Source organism: Tigriopus californicus, chromosome 10, assembly GCF_007210705.1.
Source record: "Tigriopus californicus strain San Diego chromosome 10, Tcal_SD_v2.1, whole genome shotgun sequence".
Taxonomy (NCBI): Eukaryota; Metazoa; Arthropoda; class Copepoda; order Harpacticoida; family Harpacticidae; genus Tigriopus; species Tigriopus californicus.
The window spans coordinates 14,953,362-14,977,851 of NC_081449.1; the positions used below are offsets into that span (position 1 = coordinate 14,953,362).

General features: G+C 42.5%; 2 protein-coding genes and 1 long non-coding RNA gene across 3 annotated transcripts; 1 reads left to right on the forward strand and 2 right to left on the reverse strand.

Moving 5' to 3' along the window:
* Window positions 1-5,677: 5,677 nt before the first annotated feature.
* LOC131888131 (ribonuclease kappa-like) lies at window positions 5,678-6,756 on the forward strand. The gene is made up of 3 exons (XM_059236916.1): window positions 5,678-5,886; window positions 6,203-6,322; window positions 6,434-6,756. Exons 1-3 carry the CDS (start codon window positions 5,818-5,820, stop codon window positions 6,533-6,535), a joined length of 291 nt encoding a protein of 96 aa, XP_059092899.1. The 5' UTR covers window positions 5,678-5,817; the 3' UTR covers window positions 6,536-6,756.
* A 138-nt stretch (window positions 6,757-6,894) lies between these two features.
* LOC131888132 (uncharacterized) lies at window positions 6,895-7,922 on the reverse strand. Its single transcript, XR_009374079.1, has 3 exons — window positions 7,840-7,922; window positions 7,699-7,777; window positions 6,895-7,258 (listed from the first exon to the last, which is right to left on the reverse strand). It is a non-coding gene; the product is annotated as an uncharacterized LOC131888132 (long non-coding RNA).
* Window positions 7,923-13,923: 6,001 nt separating this feature from the next.
* LOC131887626 (glutamic acid-rich protein-like) lies at window positions 13,924-16,839 on the reverse strand. Its single transcript, XM_059236257.1, has one exon. The coding sequence runs from the start codon at window positions 16,837-16,839 to the stop codon at window positions 13,924-13,926; it is 2,916 nt and encodes a 971-aa protein (XP_059092240.1).
* Window positions 16,840-24,490: the final 7,651 nt, after the last annotated feature.

Below are 24,490 nucleotides of genomic sequence, written 5' to 3' on the forward strand. Positions count from 1 at the left end.
CAAACAGTTCTTGACAGTGGAGGAGGAATTTGCTCATGGGAATTTCCGAGTTGGTGGCGGGCTTTTTGGCACATTTGTACAAGCCCGCCATCCGGGACGGGGCCGATGAAGAGAGCAAGTTCTCCACTTCCAACCTTTGGTGGGCTGACTCGGCGCTCTTCAGAGGCTTGTGATATGCAATTCTTGATATCGCATATTGCTCCCAAATCTCCGGTGTTTGACTCGTTTTGGCACTACGCAGTTTTGGAGCATTTGACCCCTCAGCTCTCGATGGTAGGAGCTGAACCACGAGGTCTTGAGTCCTCCTCTCTAAAACATTTCTCATAGCATTTGTCAACACTTTGTTTCTAATGCTCGGATGCAGTAAGAAACTCATTGTTACACCGAAATATTTTTGTGTGCGTTTTGTTAAGTGAATGGAATGATCCGCATGACTAGTTTCATTGCCCCGTTCTGACGACGAATTGGGCCATGCTTGGGGTTCACTTGTCAATCCTGAAGCCAAATCAAACGTTTCTAAGTTCAAAGGGCATTTGTAGTTTGTGTTGACTTTGGCTAATTCTATTAAAATCGTATTTATAATTAGTGCCCCGGGTCACATAATGTCTGGAAGAGAAATTGCGTTAAAGGCAAGGCAAGAGCAGTTTATTTAGCAATCTACCGTGCCTGTTCCCGTTTTGTTTGGGCCGTGTGACGTCGCAAATAACGGTCGTTATACCAACTAATTGTGTATACTTTAGTTCGTTGGTACGATTGAGCCCTACATTTTTCAGCTGATTTGACGTTTCGTACACTTTTGACCTAGGGGTAACGAACAGATCAAATTGACCTTTTCGTGTTTGTTTGCTTATTTGGTAGAAATCTCAGGACATGTGCATAGTGGAGTAATTACTTGCATTTGAAAGTTGAGTTTTGAGGTACCGTAAACTGATGAAAAGGGAAACAATTCCAAAGGAACTTGTTTCAACCTTTTGACTCATTAAAAAGAGCACTGGACATTTCCTTTCTGCAAGCCTTATTTTTAGGGCAACCAAGAACTTTGTAACAGTACTACATTCCTTGCTCTGTTGGATTGTGCAGTTTACTGAATTTGTTCAGGGAATTTTGTAGACGTGCTTGAAGGAGCAAATTGAAAGTGTCAGGAATCGAATATAAATTTGGAGTTAATATTTGTATGATATGATTTGAAAAATTTGTTGTAGCCAACTTTGGTGCAACCCTTGACCCCATATTTAGAAGAGAGAGTGGCGGAAATGGGAAATGAATTATTTCTTGATTTGTTGCTCTTGTCTGCTTTGGTCCTCTCAGTTTTGATGGCTGGAAAAGGTGACTTACAAATCTAAAACTAAAGGTTATATTGCTGGTCATGAAATCAAAACTAATGCAATATCAAAGAATTGAGAGTATTTGTGATGTTTTAGAATCTGGCTTTTATCTTTTCCTGTGATTCTTGCAGCTAGTGCTTTGAGGTAGGGACACTGCTTTGAGGCAGCATTTCTACCTTGTTCAATGATTTCAGACACCCTGGAATTTTATAACGTTGTTCAAAAAACTATTTCCAGTAGAGAAGTGTAAAGCTGTGTGATTTCATATTGGTGCACCCGGTACACCCTCTGATTTTACCATGAAGAGAGTGTCACCACACTTCTTACGAATGACAAAATGTTTGCACCAATCTTTTTTTTTCGTATATGATGCATATTTTGTCACTTAAACATTATTCTGATATCTTCAACAAATGAATGTGGGATTAAATGGTTTAAAATGATTGTCCAACGATTTCCCAACATTGGGATGAATTTTGTCAATTTAGATTTGGAAGCTCTACGAGGACAACTAACGTTAGTCCATGGAGTAAAATCAAAGACAACATGCCCAGCCAAACCGCACTGTGCATGCATTGGATTTTGACATTTTTTCCATTTTACATACTTGTCTAGGCAATTAGCATTGTGGATTTGAGCCAATTTGATAGTGCATTCACTGATAACACCAAACATGCTCATTTAGTAGGGGTTTGTAGCCACAACTCGCGGCAAAATCACTGAATTATTGAAAATTCAATGGGCGAATGGTGCGAGTTGACGTGTTTGTTTGTCTTAGTTCTCTCTCCCCAAAATGCCCAAAATCAGGTTGCCGGACCACATTTTCCCTTGAATTTCCTTTACTTGATATCCCTATAGAGAGAACATATCACCCTAAGAAACCTAATACTGTTGGAGTAAGAGTAATTAAAATCAATCTCAATCACATTCTTAGACAGAATGGAATGTACCAACCTGTTTTTTTAGGTTAGAAATAAGCCAAAATTCACTTAAAAGAGACATCCTTGTGCGTTAGCTCAGATATCTGAAAGTGGCAAAAATAGAAAGCAAGTGATGGCCAGCGTGGAGATATTGGCAGGCTTGCAAAAAGGCCAGGGGTGTAATGAAAAATAAATGACTTTCAGTCTATTAAAACATTCAATTATTGAAAGAAAATTTCCTTCTAGACAAAACAGAAAGGGGGCTTTACTGCATTCCTTGTAAAAGAGTCAAAATAAAATTTCATTTGCATTCAGCCTTACTGGATTAATCCTGCAATAGCTCATCCCCAGAAATGCCGTAATTTTAGTCAATAATATACTTGAGCAATACTTATGAGCAAGGATATAACTATGTTGGGGTCTTGGTTGCTTCTTGATGCTTTAAAAGATTCAAAATTCTTTTGAAACCATGCATGGCGTGTGTGTGGTTTTATTGTAAAGTTTTTGGTCTTGACCTCCCTGATTCCTTGAAACTTCAATCCCCGATTGTTTCACTTATAAATTCCAACATGTTTCAAGTTCGGCCTTGAGAAGTACAATGGGAGGAAGGATGAGCGAAGGTAGATTGTCCTTTTCCACCGGTACATGTGCCGTCAGTCCATGAGACTTAAGACGTGCTTTAATGTACGGGTGACCTCCGTCCACGTAAAAGGGACGCAAAGAACGGCGAGAAATAGGATAGCTCAGTTTCGTAGTTTTAGAGCTGACCCTATTCCTAAACCTAATCCCACCCCACCCCCCCTTTTCTTGACCCATTTAACTTCCTCCCACCCTCTTCCCAATTCCCTCCTCTTCCTTCAAATACCCAATCCACCCCTATTCCTAAACACTCTCCTCCCTAATATTCCTTGCCCACCCCTATTCCCAAAATTCGTTCCTATTCTAATGTAGCTGCCCCAACCATTTCCCAAACCCAACCATCCCATTAGCTCATGCTTTGCCTCCAGTAGAAACGTAGCTTTGTTGATAGCGGAATTTTTTACGGTGGAGAGGATGGTACAAGCATCTTGTGAACTTGGTCCGTCAAAAGAGGGCCCGTAAAAGGGATGTATTTGAACATGCATTGTCTCATTTCTAAAAAAGACAGCTCAAAAGTTAAGATCTTAGAAGAACTAGCCGTTGAGAGAGAGATTACATTCATCTCAATACAGAAAACCTGGCTTCGGCCAGGGGTCTTAGATGAAGAACTAACCATAGTTGGTTTCAACTTAGTTCGTTGTGATAAGATACGCCCTGAAATCCCATATTCCCACAGGGGGAAGGAATGTATGCCACTTTCTGCCACCTGGTCAAAAATGGCTTTTAATGATTTCCCATCCCTGACTCTTCTTCTAGAGAGACTAGTACCAACATTTAGTCATCAGTAATGGTGCGTCTACACGACNTATTCGTAGGGAATACGTAGGCCTTGTTGATCCGGTAGCATCTTTCAAGTCAGACTTGGACAAATTTTTAGATAGCATACCAGATCAACCCTAAATTCAAGGACTAGCTCGGTCTGCCAACTCAAATTCGTTGGTAGACCAAATATCATATAAAGATTGAAAGGTAACAAATAGACGAATTATAACCTTTCATTTTAATAGTACTGGGGATTACATTCCCTGTAGCGGTTAGAAAAGCCCGTGTAAAACCAAACCAAAAAAATAGAATAAGAATAAAATACTCATTTAATTCAGTAATCACACTCCCATCTCCCATCGAAGATTGAAAGACGATCGATCAACACCTATTTCCGGAATCCGGATTCATCTCCTCCCGTCCAGACAGTTGAAGCCTCGACCCCCAGTGAACCTCCCTACCCTGGGCCTGTCCTTAGGCTCAGCCCGGCCATGGACCCGGCTCCTTCTTTTACATCCGTGCGGATAGCATGACTTGATCGAGCCAACCCAAAGCTCGATGGATGGAATGGATGGATTTCTTGACCTCGTCCGAAGACTGATTTGATTCAAGTTGGATCAGATCATCAGAGACAACGGAATCATCGGCCCATACAGGTTCCTGCCCGATTATTACTTGCCGCCATACAACCCTCGGCCGGCACACGCGACCTTCATTGATCTCTTCACCCTTGAGACACAAGCATCAAGACCAGCCAGACACTTTTAGCTGATCCTCCGCCTTTTTCCCGCCCGCCCATTTTAGCCATGAAACCCAGATCAGTCGGATCTCAACGGACCGAGTCCTACCCACTGACTCATTACCTTAAAGCTGCCCATGACCATCACATTCCCTGTCAAATGGCGTCTGTTTTTGTGGGAGGGTCCTTATTGTTCTATAAAACTGAACTTTCTTAGTCAATGCCATTTATAATGTTAATGAATATAAATATCCGAATGGTCTTATCATGTTTAATGCTTTTACTATAATTATGTGTTTACATTTCTGACATGACCTTTGGACTATTTATCGTTGTCATATTTCGACCCCTACTCGGCTATTAAATAGTTTATGATACTCTTGGAGAGCTGTTGTCCATTTATTCACGATTATAATGAGTTGGAAAATTGGTCGGGTTTTCGTTTCCAAACAATTGGTTCATGAGTTATAGTCAAAATGAATTTCGAAAACCTTTCGAAAAGCAACAATGTTATTAAAAGTGAATCATCAGGTGGCTTATGGTAACCATAGCACGGGGCAAAACATGCCTTCAAGTAGTATTCAGTAGTATCAACCAACTTATGACCGCACAGATTGGAATATGCAAAATAAAGGACCTTTTTGGATCGGATTCAGCCCTTTTCTCTTGATCGGGTAGTTTCACGTGTAGACGGCTCAGAGATGAACTGTTCGACAAATACCAAACATTTCCGAAATTGTTAAGCAAACTTTGTGACAGAATGTCTCTCGTATCGACGCACCATTAGCCTTGAAGAAACACTTCAAATGGATCTAGACAGACTCCATGATTTAGGGTATGGCCAAGGGACACTAAAGCGGAGCTCTAATATTCTTTGGTATGGCCAACCATGAATCATTGCGTCAAAATCTTATGAGAACCGAATCAAGCGCAACCTCTTAGATGAGCACCCTTACAGGGTGACGGCCTCATCATGGTAGGGAAGACCTGCGACGCGTTTGCTCGAATCCAGAAACAAAAAATACTTCTTTCAAATTCCGCACCTCTGCTAATGAATAATTCAACATTATGGAAGAGTACATGATAAACTAAGGATGAATTCTTTTTTCGTTATTGGCCAATGACTCAGAGTTTATAAATAAAAGAAAAAGGTTGGCTTCACATTGAAAACGACACCTAAGCCATATTGAACCTGGTTTAGTAGCCAAAATATTCAGTCTATCCTCTGTCTCATTGTCTCTGGAACATTTCTTACTAAAGTTCTTTCATCACGCTGAGTATTTTTCTCTGTCACATGATAACAGCTGCTTGTGGCCTCTGAGTTCTGTTCTGAGTTTGACTGAGTGCAGATTTTGCAACTTATCCAAATCTGACAGGTTCCGTTTATCTGCCCTGGTCTCCTCCTCCCCCATCGTGATTTTCTGACATCGCCATGCCTCTGTGTGGCCCCAAACTGTCCCTGTGTGGCGTCATTCTCAGCGCTTGGGGCATTATTCAACTGGTAAGAAAGGGACAAGACCGACCAGACGAACGCCCATTTTGAAATGTCTTTTTCCAACAGGCCCTTGTAAGATAAACGTTATTCTCCACCGATTAGTTGGCGGTGCTACTTTTTTAAACTTAACCTAACCTAACCTAACGCGATATTAATAGCCTTTAAGGTCTCTCTCCAAACCTTTCTAACAGTTTGTCACAAATCTGAAAATGAGCACCGCCAACTAATATAATCGGTGGAGAATTACGTCTATCGCCCTTGTAAATGGTCTGCCATTCCAGTTGAGAACTCGGATCAAATCGAATATTTATATTTGTTCTAGGCTTTGATGGGTGTTTTCTTCTGGACCAATAGCGTAGCCTTTATCGAGGACATTCCGCTCAAAGAAGAGTACGAATCCAAAGATGAGCTCATCAACGATTTAGAGCAAGGCTACCAACAGGTAATGCTGGCCATTTATCTCATCTCCTTAGACCAAAAGCCGACCGTCAGTCCCAAAACTCGGGCGCATATCTTGGCGTTTTAAGTGATCAACCATCACCTTTTTTTGTAGAACGCCCTGAATTGTTGGATCGCTGCCCTTCTGTACTTGGTGACGCTTTGCGTGTCCGTGCAACAGTTCTGGATGAACAACCGATCCACCTACAGCGTTTAATAATGATGACAATTATGACGCATATTCGTATATATGTTGATTTGCATTTCGAATTGTTTTCCCCATGATTAACATCTAGATTTACCGTATTCGCTAGAATAGTTAGTAGCATCATCATCCTTGAAAGACTTTCTTTTGTCAGATCGAATCCATAACCATGTTGGGAGAAGATCGCAGTGATTTGTTCAATAGGCATTGAAATACATTGACCCCAACCATGACATTGGTTTGAGCCCACTCCTCATATGTGTTGTCGCCAGTCGTCTATTTGTCATTTTGAAGCCACTTCACAGCCTGGCCCACGTGATTGAGATCAAAAGTTCCCAGAGTTCAAACGACCACATTTTGAGGTTAAGGATTGCTCTTTATGAAAGCATATTGAATAGAGCCAAAGTTTTAGCCAGAAGATGTACATTACTACGATGCCAAACCCATCCCCGACATTTCTTGGTCGAGTCATCCATCACACTTTCAGCTCACGGAAATTGGGTCGCCCTCACTTGCGAATGCAAGTCCCAAGGGCCCAGAAATGTAGTCCATACTGTGGAAGAGGGTATGCCACAAACAGTGGTCCACTATTCCTGAAGACATCACCAAACCAGGTACTTTTGTGCCACGACAGGCCTCAAAGTCAGAGGGAGACAAAAGCGCAAGATTTCCCAAATGTCAATTTTCTCAAATGGCACCCTTATCATTTCGATTGTTCACATTGTGGTGTCATGCCTAGAAACAATTACATTTTTATGAATTCAAAATTGATAAACTATATAGCGAATAGAGGGTAACAATTTGCAAGCTTGCTACTTAAATTTTAGTGCTGGGGCGAGTCCGGCAAAAGTCGGACTCGTAAGAGGCCTTTGATATTTTGACTTTTTGTCAGACTCTCCGGGTCCGGACTCGAGTTCGGGAAAAAAATTCTAGTTGTTATTGTAGAGTCAGGTCTAGCGAAAAAGAATCGCCTTTTGAAATTCTAGGAAAAAAATGAATGATTTTTTTGACCAGTCCGGACTCAAGTTCTCTCCAAACGACTCTAGTCCGATCAATGTCTCCAAAATCGAGTAAAAGACTCGAGTTCAATCGGACTCGATCCAGCACTACTAAATTTTTACAAAAAGCATAAACACAACCGAATGGGAGAGAACCACGTGGTTTCGTAGACGTACATTTTGATAAACGATGGGTAAATTCTTCATTTTTTCAATAGGAGTCGCCTTCACTTTCCTTCAAATTGGCGCCAAAACACTGCAAAAAAAGTCTCCGATTTGTAACAAGTGTTAGATACAACAAGATATACTCAAGGCTACCTCTGACACAAAAGATGAAAATATCAAAATCTCACAACATGCAATCTCAGAGGTGGAATGCCGACGTTGCCCTTACAACACACACGCTTGAAGAGGTTTTGTGAACATCAAACAATTCAATTTATTTGATGAACAATTGAAGGCCGTGTTAATCTCCATCTCGGTATTTTTTTTCGGTTCCCGTGGTGTTCTTATTTGCTTAGCTCCATATGTCATGCTCTGGGTATGGAACAATGAGGCTACCTTTGAGATGTTACTTGAAAATTTGATACATCTAGAGTGTCAATCGTCATAATTTCACTTAAATCCATACTTTTCCGAATCATTTCATTTGTCTTTCTTATCCAATCTCAATCACATTAGGTTTTTGCTAGCAGAAAGAAAGAAGGATTATACTTGTTCAGAATCTAGGGAGAATGTATTTACGAGGGTGTCTAAAAAAGAAAAACAATCCACTGATGATGGTTTGTGAATAGAAAAATTCCTGAAAATTATTCATGTGTGCCCAATTACAAAAAAAAAATCGACCCAGCTATTTCTCAATTATTGTTGCGTTATCAAGGAGCAGGAGCTCTATGGGGATGTTTAGGCAATCTCTGGCAGGTTCGTTTGTTTGCTGGTACTAGAGTCAGTGATGCAAGTTTGGGGCTTCAAACACGTTTTTGAGAAGCTGACCCTTCTTTCACATTGGTTTATGAGGAAAGGTCAGCTTCCTTAAAACTAGTTTGAAACGTCAATTTTGCATCACTGGCATTAGCAGGCAAGTTTGTTTGCTGGTACCAGGGTTTGCCTTAATGTCCGAATGGTTACACCGTAAAGCAATGGGAGTTTTGAATAATAACGAAACAATTCATTGAGACACAATTACATGATCAAGATTGTGATTGGGATAAAATAGTCACATAGAATATCATCACGGAATATGGATATTATCATCCCCAGTTTTGATATAAGAGATCTCCATGACAGTTAAAACCTCTGGGTACCATGCAAAAATGTGAGAAGTTGGAGTGGAAACACATTGGTTGTTGGTCGAACTGCCGTTTTACTGTGCCATGTATGGTTACTTGGATGCGTCACACGTGTAAGGTTACTTTTTTCCTTTAGTACCCTCTAAAAAATGCATATCTTTTGCAACAACTTTTAAAGGCTATAAAGGCGGGAGAAATCATGATTAAGTGGTCTATTTTCACGCATAAGAATGGACCTAAGTTTGCCTTCTTCATAATTTACGTTCAGAGAATCTTAGGAAAAAGTACTGACATTTAATGATTTCACCTTGGCGTCATCGTTTTCAAAAACTATTGCCATCGTCTGTTCAAAACTAGATTTGGCATTAGACCTACATACAGCATTGATCAGGGAATTAGTAACGAAATTGTAGTAATCCGTTCATTTTTTGAGAAAACACATGTGTAATTCCATTACATGTTAGAATTGTGTAATTGTAACGACCTCAAAACTAAAAGAATTACTCGTTCCTTCCTCTGCTTCCCGAGTGGCCTTAATTTTTTCGTTTATCTCGTAACAACTGACGAACTTAGGGCTCAACAGAAATTTTCGATCTTGCATATTGTGAACAATGAAAGGGTTGAGTACCTACTCTGAATCTTGTTGTATTTGCTACTTTATTGTTTACATCTTCTCATTCAAATTCCCTTGGATTGAAGACCTGATTTAGTGCAATTGTCAAGTCAGGAAAATCTTTGGCTTGAGTATGATGCATCAAATTTCCAAAGACTCCACATTTCCACGACTTAAGGCATAAGCTTCTAAGAGGGAAGCTCTACTGGCTTCACAATTTCTAATGCGGTTTTTCCTTCATAACTTTTGGGACATTGTTTCAAACCTTCAACAATCATTACTCCATCCAGGGTCCCAGTCTTGACTCCTCAAAGTATTATGATGCAATATATTTTGAACAATTTTTCCAAGATTAAATGTCAATTCTCATTGTTGAAAAATGTTAACACGAAGTCTTCAAGTGTTACGCGTCAGGATTGCTTGAAGCAAAAACGCAAAATTTCTTTAGAGAAATATGGTCTTAATGGGGGGTAAATTCTTATATATTGGTCATCTAAATATTATGATAATCAACGAGTAACGAGTAACGCCATTACATTGTTTTTCAAGTAATGGTTGTGTAACGAATTACTATTTATGACCAAAGTAATTGTAACTGTAATTCATTCCTTTTATTGAAGAACGACTAATGCCCAGGCATTGATGCCCTTGAGAAAGTTATGGATTTTTTCTTGGGTTTATGTACTGACTTAAAAGGGCTTAATATATTACTTTTTGAGTCTTTAGAGGAAAGCACTCCTTCAAATGTACACTCTTTTGAGTTTTAAAAATTAACAACTAATTTCAGAAATGTTCAAGAACAATTAATTTTGTTTAGACTGTAGTTAAATTGCAATATTCCTTGCTAAATCAATGATTGCACCCCCAAAAAAAGGAAAATGATAATGATAATCCTACTGTATTTGTTAAATAGCCCAGCAGTACTTTTGCTTATTCGAAAGAATTCTGGTTAATCAATCAGTAAAAATATGAAGGATTGCAATGTTAAAAAATGGGCTCATGTTGGTTCGAGAAGTTAAAACTAAAAATGATCTCAAGTAAAGTTAAAAGGAGAAACCCGGAGGTTGCAGAGAATAACAAAAGTAAAGCAGCCAATGGATTTGGTGTTGTTGATTGATTACAATTTTCATTATAGGCACCTTTAAGCTACAGCTGACTGATGACGTCATCTTCAAAAGCAAAGGTAAATAAATCTCTTGGGCGGTCACTTTTCCAGCGCTACTAGGACTATTGAACACATGTAGCATTCATTCCTCCAAAATTTNAGCTTGCTCAATTATTTACATAAACTACAAGATTCGAGTCTGATTAATAATGGTTGACAATAAGTATTAACCTAAGATTCCAGTCAAGATGGAAGACGACTGTCGCAAGAATCTCCGTCGATTTGATTAAGCTATTGTATTAGGAAATGAGATGTGTGACAAGTGACCGCCCAAGAACGAATCAAAATGGAGGTTTCGTGACCATTTTTCTCAGAAGGTTGAGTTATACATCAGCTTAAAGGTCCCTATTGGTAGTCATCAGATTTCAAAGGTCTGATTTATGGTAGATAAGGGGGGAATGTCGCAAAACTTCAAGCGAATGTTTCTGTTGGATTGACCGTCTGAGCATAGAGGAAGCAAGACCTAGAGAATGCAGTGCGAGCTAGCCAGGCGCACTCGTTTTCAGTCTGAATGGGCATCCCTATTTCAAATACTACGAATACCCATAGAGGCAACCTATTAAGTTCCATTTTGAAGGATAGAAATGTGCTTTATTAAACAGCAATTATTCAAAATCAGCTCTGTAGCAATCGCCCACTACTCAATGGTCGAATGAAAAATTCGATCTCTTTTTCAAATCAAGACAACACCGTAATTGAGGAAATCGAATTTTATAAAAGGAAGGAGCAAGCTTCAAAAAGCCAGAATGGCATAATGTCTTTCCTCATGTGATTACGATAAATGCACAATGAACAATAACGATCTTACCATACGGCAAGTGCCCCCTAAGGCTTAGGCCCTAGTTTGAAACCCCTTAATTTCACCGCAAACAAGTCAGTCTTGTTCACATTTTGATTTAAGGGTGCCTAACGCGGTTTGGTTGGCGCCTTTGATGAATGATACTTCAAAAGCCACGGTGCCAGATGTTGCCTAAATTTGTCTTTTTGCTATTTTTACCGGCAAATTGTCTTTTCAATTGAACTCGACCTTTTGTTTCTCAAGTGGCGATCTCGGTGTTCTAAACCACCCCAAGTCTGCTTTATTTCAACCATCCCTCCATAGTCTTTAGAGCTTCATGATAGCAATTATCGTTCTTAAGAAGGCTCTTTTTTGAGAAGCGCCTCACAAGAGAAGTGAATAACTACCAGGAACAAAGAACACGTCACATTATCCTCATCTTAGCGACGGTGTTACGGACAAGTACATCGTTGGTTGTACCAATGAACCAATGAACCAATGTACTACTACTACTACTACAACTACAACCACTATGGCTAGAGATAAATCACCCATTTTCAGGATTTCAGAGTCATGCTCTTCTAAAGTTCATTTATTTCATCAGGCATACTTACTGTACTGTACGTTCAAGTGCCAGAACAACAGACAGCAGAACCACGATCTCGTGCAATCATCCCATGTGCAAGAGAGCTGTGGGCTTGCGTGTCAATTGAATTTTTCGATCCTTGGATTATCTTTTGATTCTGCCGACCAATGCTTGCGTCAACAGTGCGCCGCCTTGATGCGATCTCAATTCTTAAGTGATCGAATAACTACTAAAATGTTGGCATTCTTGAGAGGATCCAATGACTTAACGGAATCCGCGTTGTTTTAACGCTCGAGAGTGCCAAAAAATCACTGTTTTATTGATACATCATGAGGAAAGAAGCCCAAGAGTCATCCTGGTTTGGTTAGTTGGTCGGTTGGTGGTTGGAAATACCCTGTACCACTTTGACAGTCACTTGATGGGGTGTGTCAGATGCATAAATAAGCACGTGCACCTTTGCCACGTGGGACTTGTAATTTAACAGAATTTAAGGCGAGCTTAATGTGTGAGGTCGTAGCTTCGTCACGACAGCTCTTCCCGAACTGATTTTCCGTACCAAGACAGGGAAGATTGCAACCCTGTCTGGATGGAAGCAAACTGGTTTTCTCTTCCTGGCTTCAAAATTTGGTGTATTCGGTCAAACGACGTTGCGTAGGATGGATCACAAACGGAAACATTGCTAGATTAATATTGTTGCTCGTGACAAAGAAATTTATTGGGCATCGTTTACCGGACAAGTACAAAACATAATGGCGACGGAGGAAATGCAAAATGCATGGATAGTCATTAAACGCCTACCGGCGTCTCCGCATTAGGTCGTCTCATTCCCAGTTCTCCCCCACAGATTTCGTCTCATCCAAGTTTGGCTTGGAATTGCCCCTTCAATGAAAGCGTGTTCGGAAGTCGGACGGTCTTTGTCATTTTGGCCACATTCAAATGGGATGCATGCAAATAAAACGTCGGCGAGACTTGCGGAGGCGTGACATGATTTAAACACCTGTAATTCGCTTCAAAAGGCGCCTAATCGAAAGGAGAGGGGCGGTAATTAATTTGCTCACCTCACGACGGGCAAGATACATGGCTACTTCAATTTATCTGGATAATTATCACACTAAATGGTTCACAAATATTCAAGAAAAAAAACTCCGTATGAGTCTTGTTTGGGTTTTTGCTTTCCGCCTTTATATCGAGCAAATGCTTCATTTCGAAAGGTGGAAGTGATGGCATAGGACGAGAATGGAACAGGCTCATTTATCTTGGGACATAATTGCCAACTACTTATGGGGCCTACTGATTTATGGTTTCGACGAATCATCAATTCAAGTTTAACCTCACGGGACACGAGGCGCAGGAGAAGGATGTCTTCATCATTAAGCATGCAACATACGTCAGTTCTTTATTTCCGAGTCAAAATCTGATGCCACTTCCACATTTAATTATGTGTTGCATGGTTGCTGAGTGTTACGACACGAGATTTATGATGGGTATGATTACGGTTATCTTTATCATTATTATTGTGTTGTTTTTTCTTCATGGTCCTTGTTGTTCTTTTCGTGACTGGTGTGCAATGGCAGACGGCGGGAGTTTCAAACGCATAAACATTCAATCATCCGGAGAATCTGCTCGGATGTGTTTTCAAGGAGCACCGTCATTGGGAGCGGCGAGTCCTTTCACTTACACTCACACTCTCTCACACTCTCGGAGGATTGCTTCATTTTCTGATTTGGTCTCTGTTTTGATTAATGCCATTCAGGTCCATTGATTAGCTTTAGAGGGCGACAATTACATTTCACAAACCGTTCTTCTTCTCTTTTTTTTCACTCGGGCTCTTCTTCCTCCAAAACAGATGGAGAATTGCTTTTCTCGCATGGTGCAAGCAAGGTGCATGGCGTGAAGCGATGCCGGCCTATTCAAATTAAATTGGATTTCTCAAGGACACTTATGTCTGGAGGCAAACGGTGGCGATGACGTCTAAGTGCCAGAGAGGAAAATGATGGTCTTGAATCTCTGCGGTTCGATTTGATGTTGATGGTGTACCAACTCTTTGTGGTAAGGGCCGGCCGTGAGCCGTAGATGGTCTTGGGAACCCCCACCTACGTTTCGATCCAGTCTGAGATCACTATGGCCGTGTTTCAAGCTCGTGTTCTTCACAAACTTGCGCTCATTCCGATCATAGATGAAATCGTTGTCGATATCGTGCCGATGGTGATAGAAAGCGTCCTCGAAGCGAAACGTCGAGGGCTTCACCAAAAAACTGTGACTGCGACTTCGGCCTTTTAGGCCGCTACTGTTTTTCGAGTGCTTGGACGAATCCGAAGGCGAGGGCGTGTTTTCCCGGGAGACGGAATTCCGGGCATCGGAGCGTTCAAGGCTTCGGAATCCCAAATAGTCTCGGGCTTGGTAGCGATCCGTGCTTTGACTTTGTTGGTGTGGTTGAAATTTATTACTATAACGCGAGTCGTCCAAACGTGTGGACGTCAGGAGGTTGTTCTCCGAATAGGCCGGGTAAAGTTTCTCTTTCCTAAATTCAGTGATATACAGAGGTTGCCGAAGCTCAACGTGTCCTCGGCGTGTCTCGGAAGCGAATCCAGTTTGCTGAGCTTCTTGGGACGTTTCTTGACTCGTTTCCTGGGTCTCAAAAGTGGGATAGACCCTTCTCTCCTTGGGTTCGGGCATCCGCTCAATAGTGACTGGTCTCGACCGGCGAGAATGATTCGATTCCAATTCCTCTCTGTTGAAGGCATTGTGATTGTGTTGCTCTTGTTTGCGGCTGGTATGGTGATATCTCCGACTAGAGTGGGACTCTTCAGTCTGACGGTGATGTGACTGCTTATTTTGGAATTGTTGATGGTTCTGGGTGTTTTGTTGCTGTTGCTGTTGATGGTGTTGGTGGTGGTGCTGTTCCTGGTGTTGGTGATGTTGGCGTTGTTGTTGCTGCCGTTCTTCTGGTTGGTAATGCCGAGTAGTTTGTTGTTGGTCTTGCCAATGCCCACGGGTCTGGTGTTCTTGGCGGTGTTTATAGGCTTGTTGTCGATCCTCTTGATGCTGCCGGGTCTCCTCTTGTCTTCTTTCCTCTTGTCTTCTTTCCTCATGTCGCCTTTCTTCTTGCCTTCGTTTCTCTTGCCGGGTCTCTTCTTGCCGTCTCTCTTCTTCATATCGTCGACTCTGCTCTTGTTGGTGTTGGTATTGGTGATGCTGAGGCTGGTTGTGGTGATGTGAGCGCCGATGTAAACTTTGAGTGGAGTGAAATCGATCGATCAAGGGTGAGCTCTCTTTCTGGCTTCTTCGACTGCTGGTAATGGACCCGTTTTTCAAAAGAGGATAGTCAATTTGGGGCGAGGCCAAGTTAAAGGTACTATTATAAAGCCGTTTCTGATGAATGGCAGGATACTCATCCCTGGTGATGGTGGTGTGAGTGGTCGTCTCCATGGTGGGGTGGTACGTCGTGGTGGTGGTTTTCACTACCTTCTCCTTTTCCTTTGTTAGCGTGCGACTATAATCTCCCAGGTTTGAGGGGGGGTTCTGGTAAGCTATGGGGATCGAGGTGAACGACATGCTCCTTCGAACTCCCCGGTTTCCATGCGTGACTGGATTCGAGTTCGCCTGTTGATCTTGAGTGGTGCGATTGTTATGGTTGTTGGCTTTGCTGCTGTAATGCCCATTTTGATCAAACTGATACTTCCAGAGACGTCCCCGGTTGGACCCACTAGAGGATGTGGTGAGACTCCAATCGCTGCCGAAATGTTGTTCCAACCACTTGTCAGTCTCTTTCTTCCTAGTCTTTTCCTCTTTAAAGAAATTCAGTGGCTTCTTCGTGAGTGCATCCTTCCTTTCGGCCGACTGAGTGGCATGTAATCGTCGGTGGACCATTTCTCGGTTCTGCTTGATCCGATCCGACAATTCGTCCCAATCGTATCGGCCTTTGTGGAACTCTCTCTCCTCAGCCGTGATGTGTTTTCCTTTGCCTAAAAACTGGCTCTGTTTGAGGTTGTGACTGCCCGTTGGAACTCGGTAGTACTCGGTGAAGTCTTCGTTCTTCAAGTGAGAGTATTTTTGCTTGTCTTTAATGCAATAGTCCGAGGGTGACCTCCTGGTCGTATGGGAACTGGTGTCGGGGTCCTCCCGATCATTGATGACTTCGTGTTCCTGGGTGCGATAGGTTTCAGTGAAGACTTTCCCGTTGTCCAGTCGACGGCTAATGTTGTGGATGTCCTCGGTGTCTATGATTTTCTTGTGACGCTTTTGGGTATGCACCACTTTCGGTCTGGAGGCCACTTCACTTCGGCTCCTGGAGCTCTTTTTGATGACATCTCGAATGGGTCGATTCTCACGAAGAGCCTTGTCCAAGGCTCGTCGAGAGATCCGTCCCAAGGGCTGACTGGCTTTCGTGGTCGTCTCGTTCTCTTGGACATCATGGGTATTGATGATTCGAGTGAACCGGTCGTCCACGATGTCATCAGCAACATCGCGTCTTTTGGAGTGCTTGGCGTACTCCAACCTTGGAATATGTTCGAACCGATATTGGCGCCCATTGGCATCTCTATCATCTCGGTCATAGTTCTCTTCGTATGTTTTTGAATCCTCAACCCGATCCACCACGACCTCGGGACTGGCACGATCAATCACCCGACCATCGTTGAGAACCAGTTGACGCTGAATGCGTTTTTCTGTGTTTTTAGTGGTCTTGGTCTCGACCTTTTTCTTGGTGTAATAGTCGGAGGCTTGATCGTGGTGATCCACGAACCAATGGTGAGGGGATTTCGTCTTTTTCTTGGACAAGTGAGACGCCATTGGCGAGGTCGAAGAGGACGAGGTGGGCGAGGGTGACGAGCCGTTGGTCGGATAATGAACTCCGCGATAGTATCGCCTCATGTCCGTACTCGGCATCGTGTTCAACTCAAGCCTGATCACTGCTCAAATTTGAAAGTTACATTTTGCCGAAGAGGAGTTGGCTTCTGGTCCAGCACGAGCAATCACTGCAATCTTTGGGAGGAAATCATCACTACTGGTCGTCATCATATTTCACCTCACATATCACCATTCCATCTTGGATTCCACGAAGCTTCAGTATGAATTGTTGATCAATCTCTTCCAGCAACAATATTTTTCTCCTCCGATCGCATGCGGAAATCTCGCGAGTGTCTTCGTCTTCCACCAGATCCGAACTACCATTCTTCTCCACCTCTCCGATCTTGGACCCGCACGCACATCCACACTCACATGAGTCAAGAGTACGAGATCCGTGGTGTTGTCGCTGCAACCATTGCCATTGCCAGCACCAACGACCAGCTTCTAGCCCCGCTGCCATGTATCATCATCATCATCATCGTCGTCGTCGTCGTCTGGTCGTCGTCGACGACGTCGTCGTCATCATCATCATCAGGACCTGAATTTTCAAGCTCTACGCTCGAAGCTCCAGGAGCTCCAGCAGGGAAGTGAGGAGGACCTTCTAGTGTTTCCGAGTCTTTGGGAGATCCAAAGAGGAAGCGGGCTTGTCTGTCCGTCAGAGCCTCTTCACGAACTTCCAAGTTCAACTTGAGTTGGGGCCGGCGCCCAACAAAATTGCGTACCTATGTACTCCGCGTAAGTAAAGAACACTTACTTCCACATCTCTACTCCACACTACAAGCACTCACTCACTCATTCACTCCAGGCATTGTCAACTCAGGCCCAGGAGAGAGAAGTGTAGAATCTGGGCGAGATAGGCTCACGATTTTGGAGGTCAATGTTGCCTATCCTTCTACCACCGGCTGACTGACTGACTGACTGAGTGCGTGCGTGCGTGCGTGCGTGAGTGCATAAGTGCAAAAGTGAAAAAGTGAGTGAGTGAGTGAGTGAGTGAGTGAGTGAGTGAGTGAGAGAGGGGAACGGAAACTTGAATTACGGGCAACACAAACCCGAAAATCTACCTCTTTTCGGTCCTGAAGTAGCCAGATCCTGTCTTGGGGGCCCAAGTCACCTGCAAGCTAGACTGTTCTCACCTTATTAAGGGACATCTAAAATGCCGTCTGCTCAAGGGGGGAAGTAGAATTACCAACGTGGAAACTAGATTCTGAGGTGGGTGAGGGCCTAGAGCATTGGAAGTGATGAAAAACTGGTCTTGAATAACTAAAATTCTTCACATTCAAACACTAACAGTAGAATTAGGCTTCCACGAGTACTTGTAGCAGCTCAACACATCTAGTGGGAATCACATGTTTGCCAACATCCTCAAGTTCTACGTATCACTTGAGAATTTGGAATCCCTTTTGGTTTGTTTCCAATGCTTCCCTGGTTTCCAAACCTCGTCTCCTCCAGTAATGTTCTTGAATGTACACAACCAGCACTTGAAATGTATCTGAAGTGTTTGCCAAGGGCTGTGAAATTATACACATCACCTCCATCAAGCCAAACACTTCTCTCTTCTTTCGCGCTTCAATTGATTGAAAGCGGATTCAAGTCACCTGCTCAACATATTTTCGTAGCAAACGAGGCTCAACACCTGTTCGGTTCTCCACCGTTATTCGGAAGAAGGCGGCGTTTCCTCTTATTGATTGATGACAATTGTCTCCATATATTGACATGATCCTGGTTTAATTTTACCCCTCGCCGTAACGAAATGGCAGCTTTAAAGGGACGTTTCGGTTCGTACCACTGCGCTTTGGCATTGATCTCAATTAGCGATCTTACGGGTCCAATCCAATGTTTGCAGTGCATTATTTTTTTCACATTGGGAAGTGACATTTAAGCTCTGATTTCCGTAACTTGGAGTAAGATTTGTAGCCCTGAACGGCTAATTATGACCCGGGATAATTGTGGCCACCTCGCCGTGAAGTGAAGGAACGATTCCATTATTTTTCCCGCATTTGGGTGGAATCCATCTAAGCCGCCAAGACCACCTAATACATTGTAAACAGTCAGTTGACATGCCACTTTTTGAGATGGATCTGGGTACTCCCAGATTCTTCCCCCAATTGGCTTCTTCTTATTCAACAACAACAACAACAACAACCGCATCTTCAGCGTGAGAATGAGGGTGTTATTCAATCACTTGACAAATCAAGATCCCGTTAGTCCCAGTCTGGATTCATGAGGATCGTTCCCAGCAACCACTACCATACCACCACTAATCCATCCTCTTATTACCACTACTTTAGAGCCACAACAGCGGCAACAAAAAGTCTCCCCTCGTACGCATTGGTTATACATGTCCCTGCAGATGACATGGGCCAATCAATGAATTGTCCTGCCATGGGAATCAATGACTCAGACATGAGCACAGTCAAACAGAGTTATCATCCAAACAAAGCCTGTTCTGGAGACTTGGGAGTCCCAACGGAGTGAGTCAGTTCAGTGAGTGCGTTACTTTGCTACGTGTGACACACAGCCAAAGTCAAATTTGTGGGCTACTACTATTCTGCTAGGGTGGGAGTAAAGAGGGTGATTGAATCCACTGATTTGGGCAATTGATTGTAGTGTGGAGAGCATGCATTGGTATTTGGATGGCTCTTTTAGCATGGGCGCGACTCAAAATAAACAAGCCATTTATATGCGATAAAATGAGGCGAAAAAAGAGGGTCACACACGATGGCCGAATATGCCCTTGAAAGTGCCGACAATAGGCCAGCAGTGGCTGCTGCCAGATGATTAACCGTAATGCGACGCAACTAATTTGTTGTTCAAGAATAGGGGGAGCCCACGATTCTACACTGTACAATGTACTATTGTTACATAAAGGAATTAGACCTACAGGATAGCCTATTTATTTTTTCCTGAGTCATGATTTTTCTAGACGGCTTATAGAGTCTGGGCATGGCAGACACTTAAGACTATGCATTACTCTATGGAAGTATCTACAGGGTGCTCGAAAACATTTCTGGGATCCTCCACAGCTCTTGATTCAAACGTCGCATCCACCAAATTGACTGGCTTAAGAAATGGATGTACGACGTACCCTTGTAAGAGTTGTTGTGTCAAAAGTTATTTTACAAAGAAGAGCGATTTCAAAACGCAACAGGTTCCGGCCGAAGTCATTGGCGGATCTTGTGAACAAGATTTTGTCCATTGTTTGTATGGATTCGGCCTTGACGCATCTTTTTGACCTTCACACATTTTTCAGTAATCTCTTCGTGTCATAATTATGCACGTGGTTTCCTGTCCCGTTCTTATTTGAAGCATCCTGTAAGTAGGAGCTGATGAGCTACTTTTGTAGGGGATTTTCCCCATCATGACTGCACCTCCCCAAGCAAGTGTTAATAGGCTCGTGTTTTTTTTCATTCAAAGTGAATTTACATGGATGCTCAAATAGGCCTGAGGCCTTCACGTCCTTAAAACTACCTCAAATGCTCATTACAGTAACTGTACCTAATACCAAAGGCGATTGAAGAAGGTATAAACTGTTCTGTTAAAAAAGGTTCCAAATGTAAGTTATGGTGTTTTTATAATCCCAAAAACAATGTGCCAACACTTTCGGGGTCCGCATTTTCCTGGTTCAATAACATATCCTAAATGACAACGTTAGCTTTAGGTCAGTTACACTTTCCTGAAGGCTCTGTCCCTCTCTGTGAGACCAGACAACGCTTCTATTACGGTTTTTTTTGCCTAAATATATTACGCTATGATATTGCTAATATCATTTCGTACATTTTGAGGCACTCCCCTAATCGTCGTGACATGTAATTCACTGCGAGTGAAAAGTGATCAAGACCACGTTGCATTTTACTGTTGTCTCCGACGACCAAACCACACGAGGAGCCAAAGCTATTGGCGTGTTAAAACCAAAGAGGCCAAACAACTCGACCATCCCCGAGCACTTTAGATAACCTCATCATCCACCTACAAATTGGTAACAAGTCGTCTCAAATTGCAGAACCCCACCCTTGAGCGCCGAGAGATGAAGGTTGATACCAGCCCTGGGATCCAAGACAAAGCAGTGTAACAAGCCGTCGGGCAATGAGCCTAGGATTGAATACACATAGAGTACACTCGTTTCAATTGCAGCACATCATGCATGCCATGATGTATGTCTACTTTCGGTGGATGGAAAACCGATATCTTTCCGAAAGGAGCATTAGACGACTTCCATGGAATTCATTCCCAAACCCGATCAACGAACAGAGATATAACATAGCTCAAGGAAATCCATTCGCCTCGAAGTGAATATAAAGTCCCACTTCTAACGAGTGAAACTTATCGCTTATGCCCCAAAGTGGTCATCAAACAGACACTAGGGGCTTCCAGACCAATGAAAGAACGAAGAAAATCCATAATAATTGATTCGTCGCCAATTCGATCCCGCCATGGTGGCATTCAAGACGGACAAATTCATTGGCGGTCCACCACAAGATGACGAAGATGATGATGATGGTGATGAGTTGTGTGGCAATCGAACACCAACCCTGGATCCTTTGAATAAACATCCACTGGGTTATGACTCGCTCTCTCTCTCTCTAGCTAGCTAGCAAGCAAGCAAGCTATCTATCTATCCACTGTACGAGTCGAATTACCAGTCTGAGTCATGAAGTGATTATCGCACTTTAAACAGTCATGCCACCTCGTACTCGTAATTGTCTTTGAGAACCAGTCAGCCTGCCAATATTGGCCAACTACAGTATAAGAAGACAAGGTTCGTGTTGAAGAGAAAATTCAAGGTTCCTCTGCCTCATCCTTCCGTCTCAATGGGGCTCTTCAGTTCTCTTTGTATATGTACACTCCGTCTGCTTTACAATGCCTCCGGGGACTTTCCATGAAAGCTAGCGCATCCTCTTGAAGTTGCAATACACCACATGTAGATAGAGAGACGATGGCGGCGATTTAAAGTGGACTCGGGTCATTGGTGACCCCGTCAACACCACCACATCTTATTGTCAAAGAAACAGGGATGAGTAGAGGAAAGGCCTGTCAAATGCTTGACAAGCCCGCTGTCGGTTTGTCAGGCCTACATTTAGTTCGATTGGAGTCACTTCAAGGCCCTGATGTATGTTTCCTTGAGGTGCCTGGTCCTGTATTTTTTGTGTGCCTCGACGCAGGGAGCATGCAAATGATATTGAATTTTGCCAGTGGGGAGTGGCTAATGTCGGTCGCTTGGTCGGTTGGTTGCTTATTATTAGCCAGATTAAAGCCTAAAATACCATTGGATGTGGAGGAGACGGGACGGACGTCGTTGGTTGTCCTCATTAATCATGTCGAGTTAAGAGGAGCCCGGGACGAGCTTGGAGCGTGTAAACAGCTCCAGTTCATTTCCTTTATGACTTGATCAGACAAAAGTTAATCCTACTCCACACTGAAGAGCAAGTAATTATGATGATGATGATGATGATGATGATGATGATGATGATGATGATCATCATCATGTTAATCATGATCTCAACAGTAGTTGTGGTCGTAGGTTTAGCCAGTTGGGTTCATGGGACACCAATTAAGGCGTCTGGAGGACTTCTGAGGGATGACGATGCACTCGGAGTTTTTTCGGTCTACTCGTCTGCCATCTCAAATTCTCTCTGTTCTTGGACGTCACACTACAGGCATGTACTATAACGTTGTTACCTTCCTACACTAGTAAAAGCCTGACTCTCATGAATTCATCGAAAGTGAAGAAAGTGGTAACGACTTCCTCGGTCCAATTGCACTTCCTTACTCATTTGAAAAGAACGTCCAAGACGTGATCTGGTGTATGGACTGTGAGCCTTTAAATGTTAGTGTGAAGTAGTGAACAGACCAAAAATGTACCATTGGAAATCACGATTTGTGATCGCTAAAAGTGGGAAACGTGCGGGAATGTGCAAAAAAATGCACTCTTTTTTATTCTCACTTGCATGCAGTCAAATCGGTTGAGAGCCACCCAAGGTCGCTTGCGCTTGCTCCAAATTCCCACATGCAATACGATTAGTTTTTAGCACTAATATTCAAACTTCCCGCCATATCCTGATTTCGGATGCTCAATACAGCCTCCTTCAAGGTGACCAATTTAAAGTGATCGCAATTCTTGCAATACTTATAACACGTCTGAACGAGCTTTACCGCAAATTTAAAAGTTACGGGGCCATTAAATCAAGGACCATATTCGTAAAAACCATCCCAGGTATAATTGATCGCATTCACAACAAAGTTCGAGGAGAATTCAACGCTTGGCAGCATTCATTTCTGTGTGAGTCCAGAGTGATTTGTTCTATCACCTTTCAAAACTTCTCATTACTCTTTTTTTCGCCAGGAAGAAGGCATTTAAAAGGGATGAAGGCACTTTTGGCGTTCTTCATATTGGCATTCTACTTTTTGTGCCATTGCCAAGTGTATCATTACAAACCGTATGGTAGGATCCCATATTAGGGGGTCTGTTCAGCATAGCAGTGCTGTTAAATTTATTGAATTTAGTTTGCCTTGGCCGAGCTAACCAAACGGCCATAGCTCTTTTTCTGTGTCTGTTGCTAATCATAAATTGACAATAAGGAATTTTATTTGCATGACTGAATGCTTAAATGTCAACGTGCTCGCCCATGGCCAAAAAAATGCATCCTCCATTGGCGTTTCTTGTTGAAAACGAGAGAAGAAAAGAGTGGAAACATTTTTTGGGAATATCTCGGGGAGGGCATAAAATAATCTAACCACAAATTTGGGGCAAAAGCAATCTGTCATGAGAATAATCTCCATTTTTGTATCTTTTTGACGAGCGAGATAATCCAGCTAAAAAATGAAACACCCAAGGCGTCGCACACGGAACTAACAATGCGATTAAATCGCAAAATCTTGCCCTACCAATTTAGCATAATTAATGAGAAGCGAAAGTTTCCTACAGACGACTTTTTTGGAAACGGATTAAGTTATCTTTCAGCAAAATCTTGCCTGGTTGGTTGGTTGGTTGGTTGGTTGGTTGGTTGGTTGGTTGGTTCAAATGCTTTTATTTAAAAAAATAATAATCAAGATTAGAGCGAGGTAAAGTTAAATCAAGTTTGTTCTAATGATAAACGATTCTAACATGAAAAAAAAAATCCTGCATATCTTGGTCTATAACACGTTGAAAGTGAAGATTTTGAACATTGCTTAAAGGTTTCAATATGAGCATCAATGAAAAGAGACGCTTACACGCCGCTGATTGAAACAGATTTTGGTCAGCACAGGATTAGCATGAAATTCCGCCGTTTCATGCAATTTTTAAGGTTCCCAGAAAGCCACTAGCAAAGATCAATCTTTCTTTCTTTCCTTCATGCCTTCCTCGCTCAGCCTCACATCTCTCAAAGTTCTCGCTCGTCGTGCGAGTGTATTCGCTCTGTTGTCGTTGTTGGTTGTCTTTGCCATTCAGAGACAAGCACCGACCTTCACTTTTGAAGACATTTTCATGAGCACTACATGGCAAATCTATGATCTCAAGGAATTCCGGGGAAAAATATCGATTGATAATGACAGTAATCTCGGCAATTTGTAAGGATCATGACTACTCCCCAGTGCGGCGGTTTGACAGCTTCCAAGAAACAAAATCTTGGTTCCTGACATCCCATCATGAAGGAAGATTCCAAGATACTACTACAACAATCACCACAAAACGATGTACACATACAAACTGTAT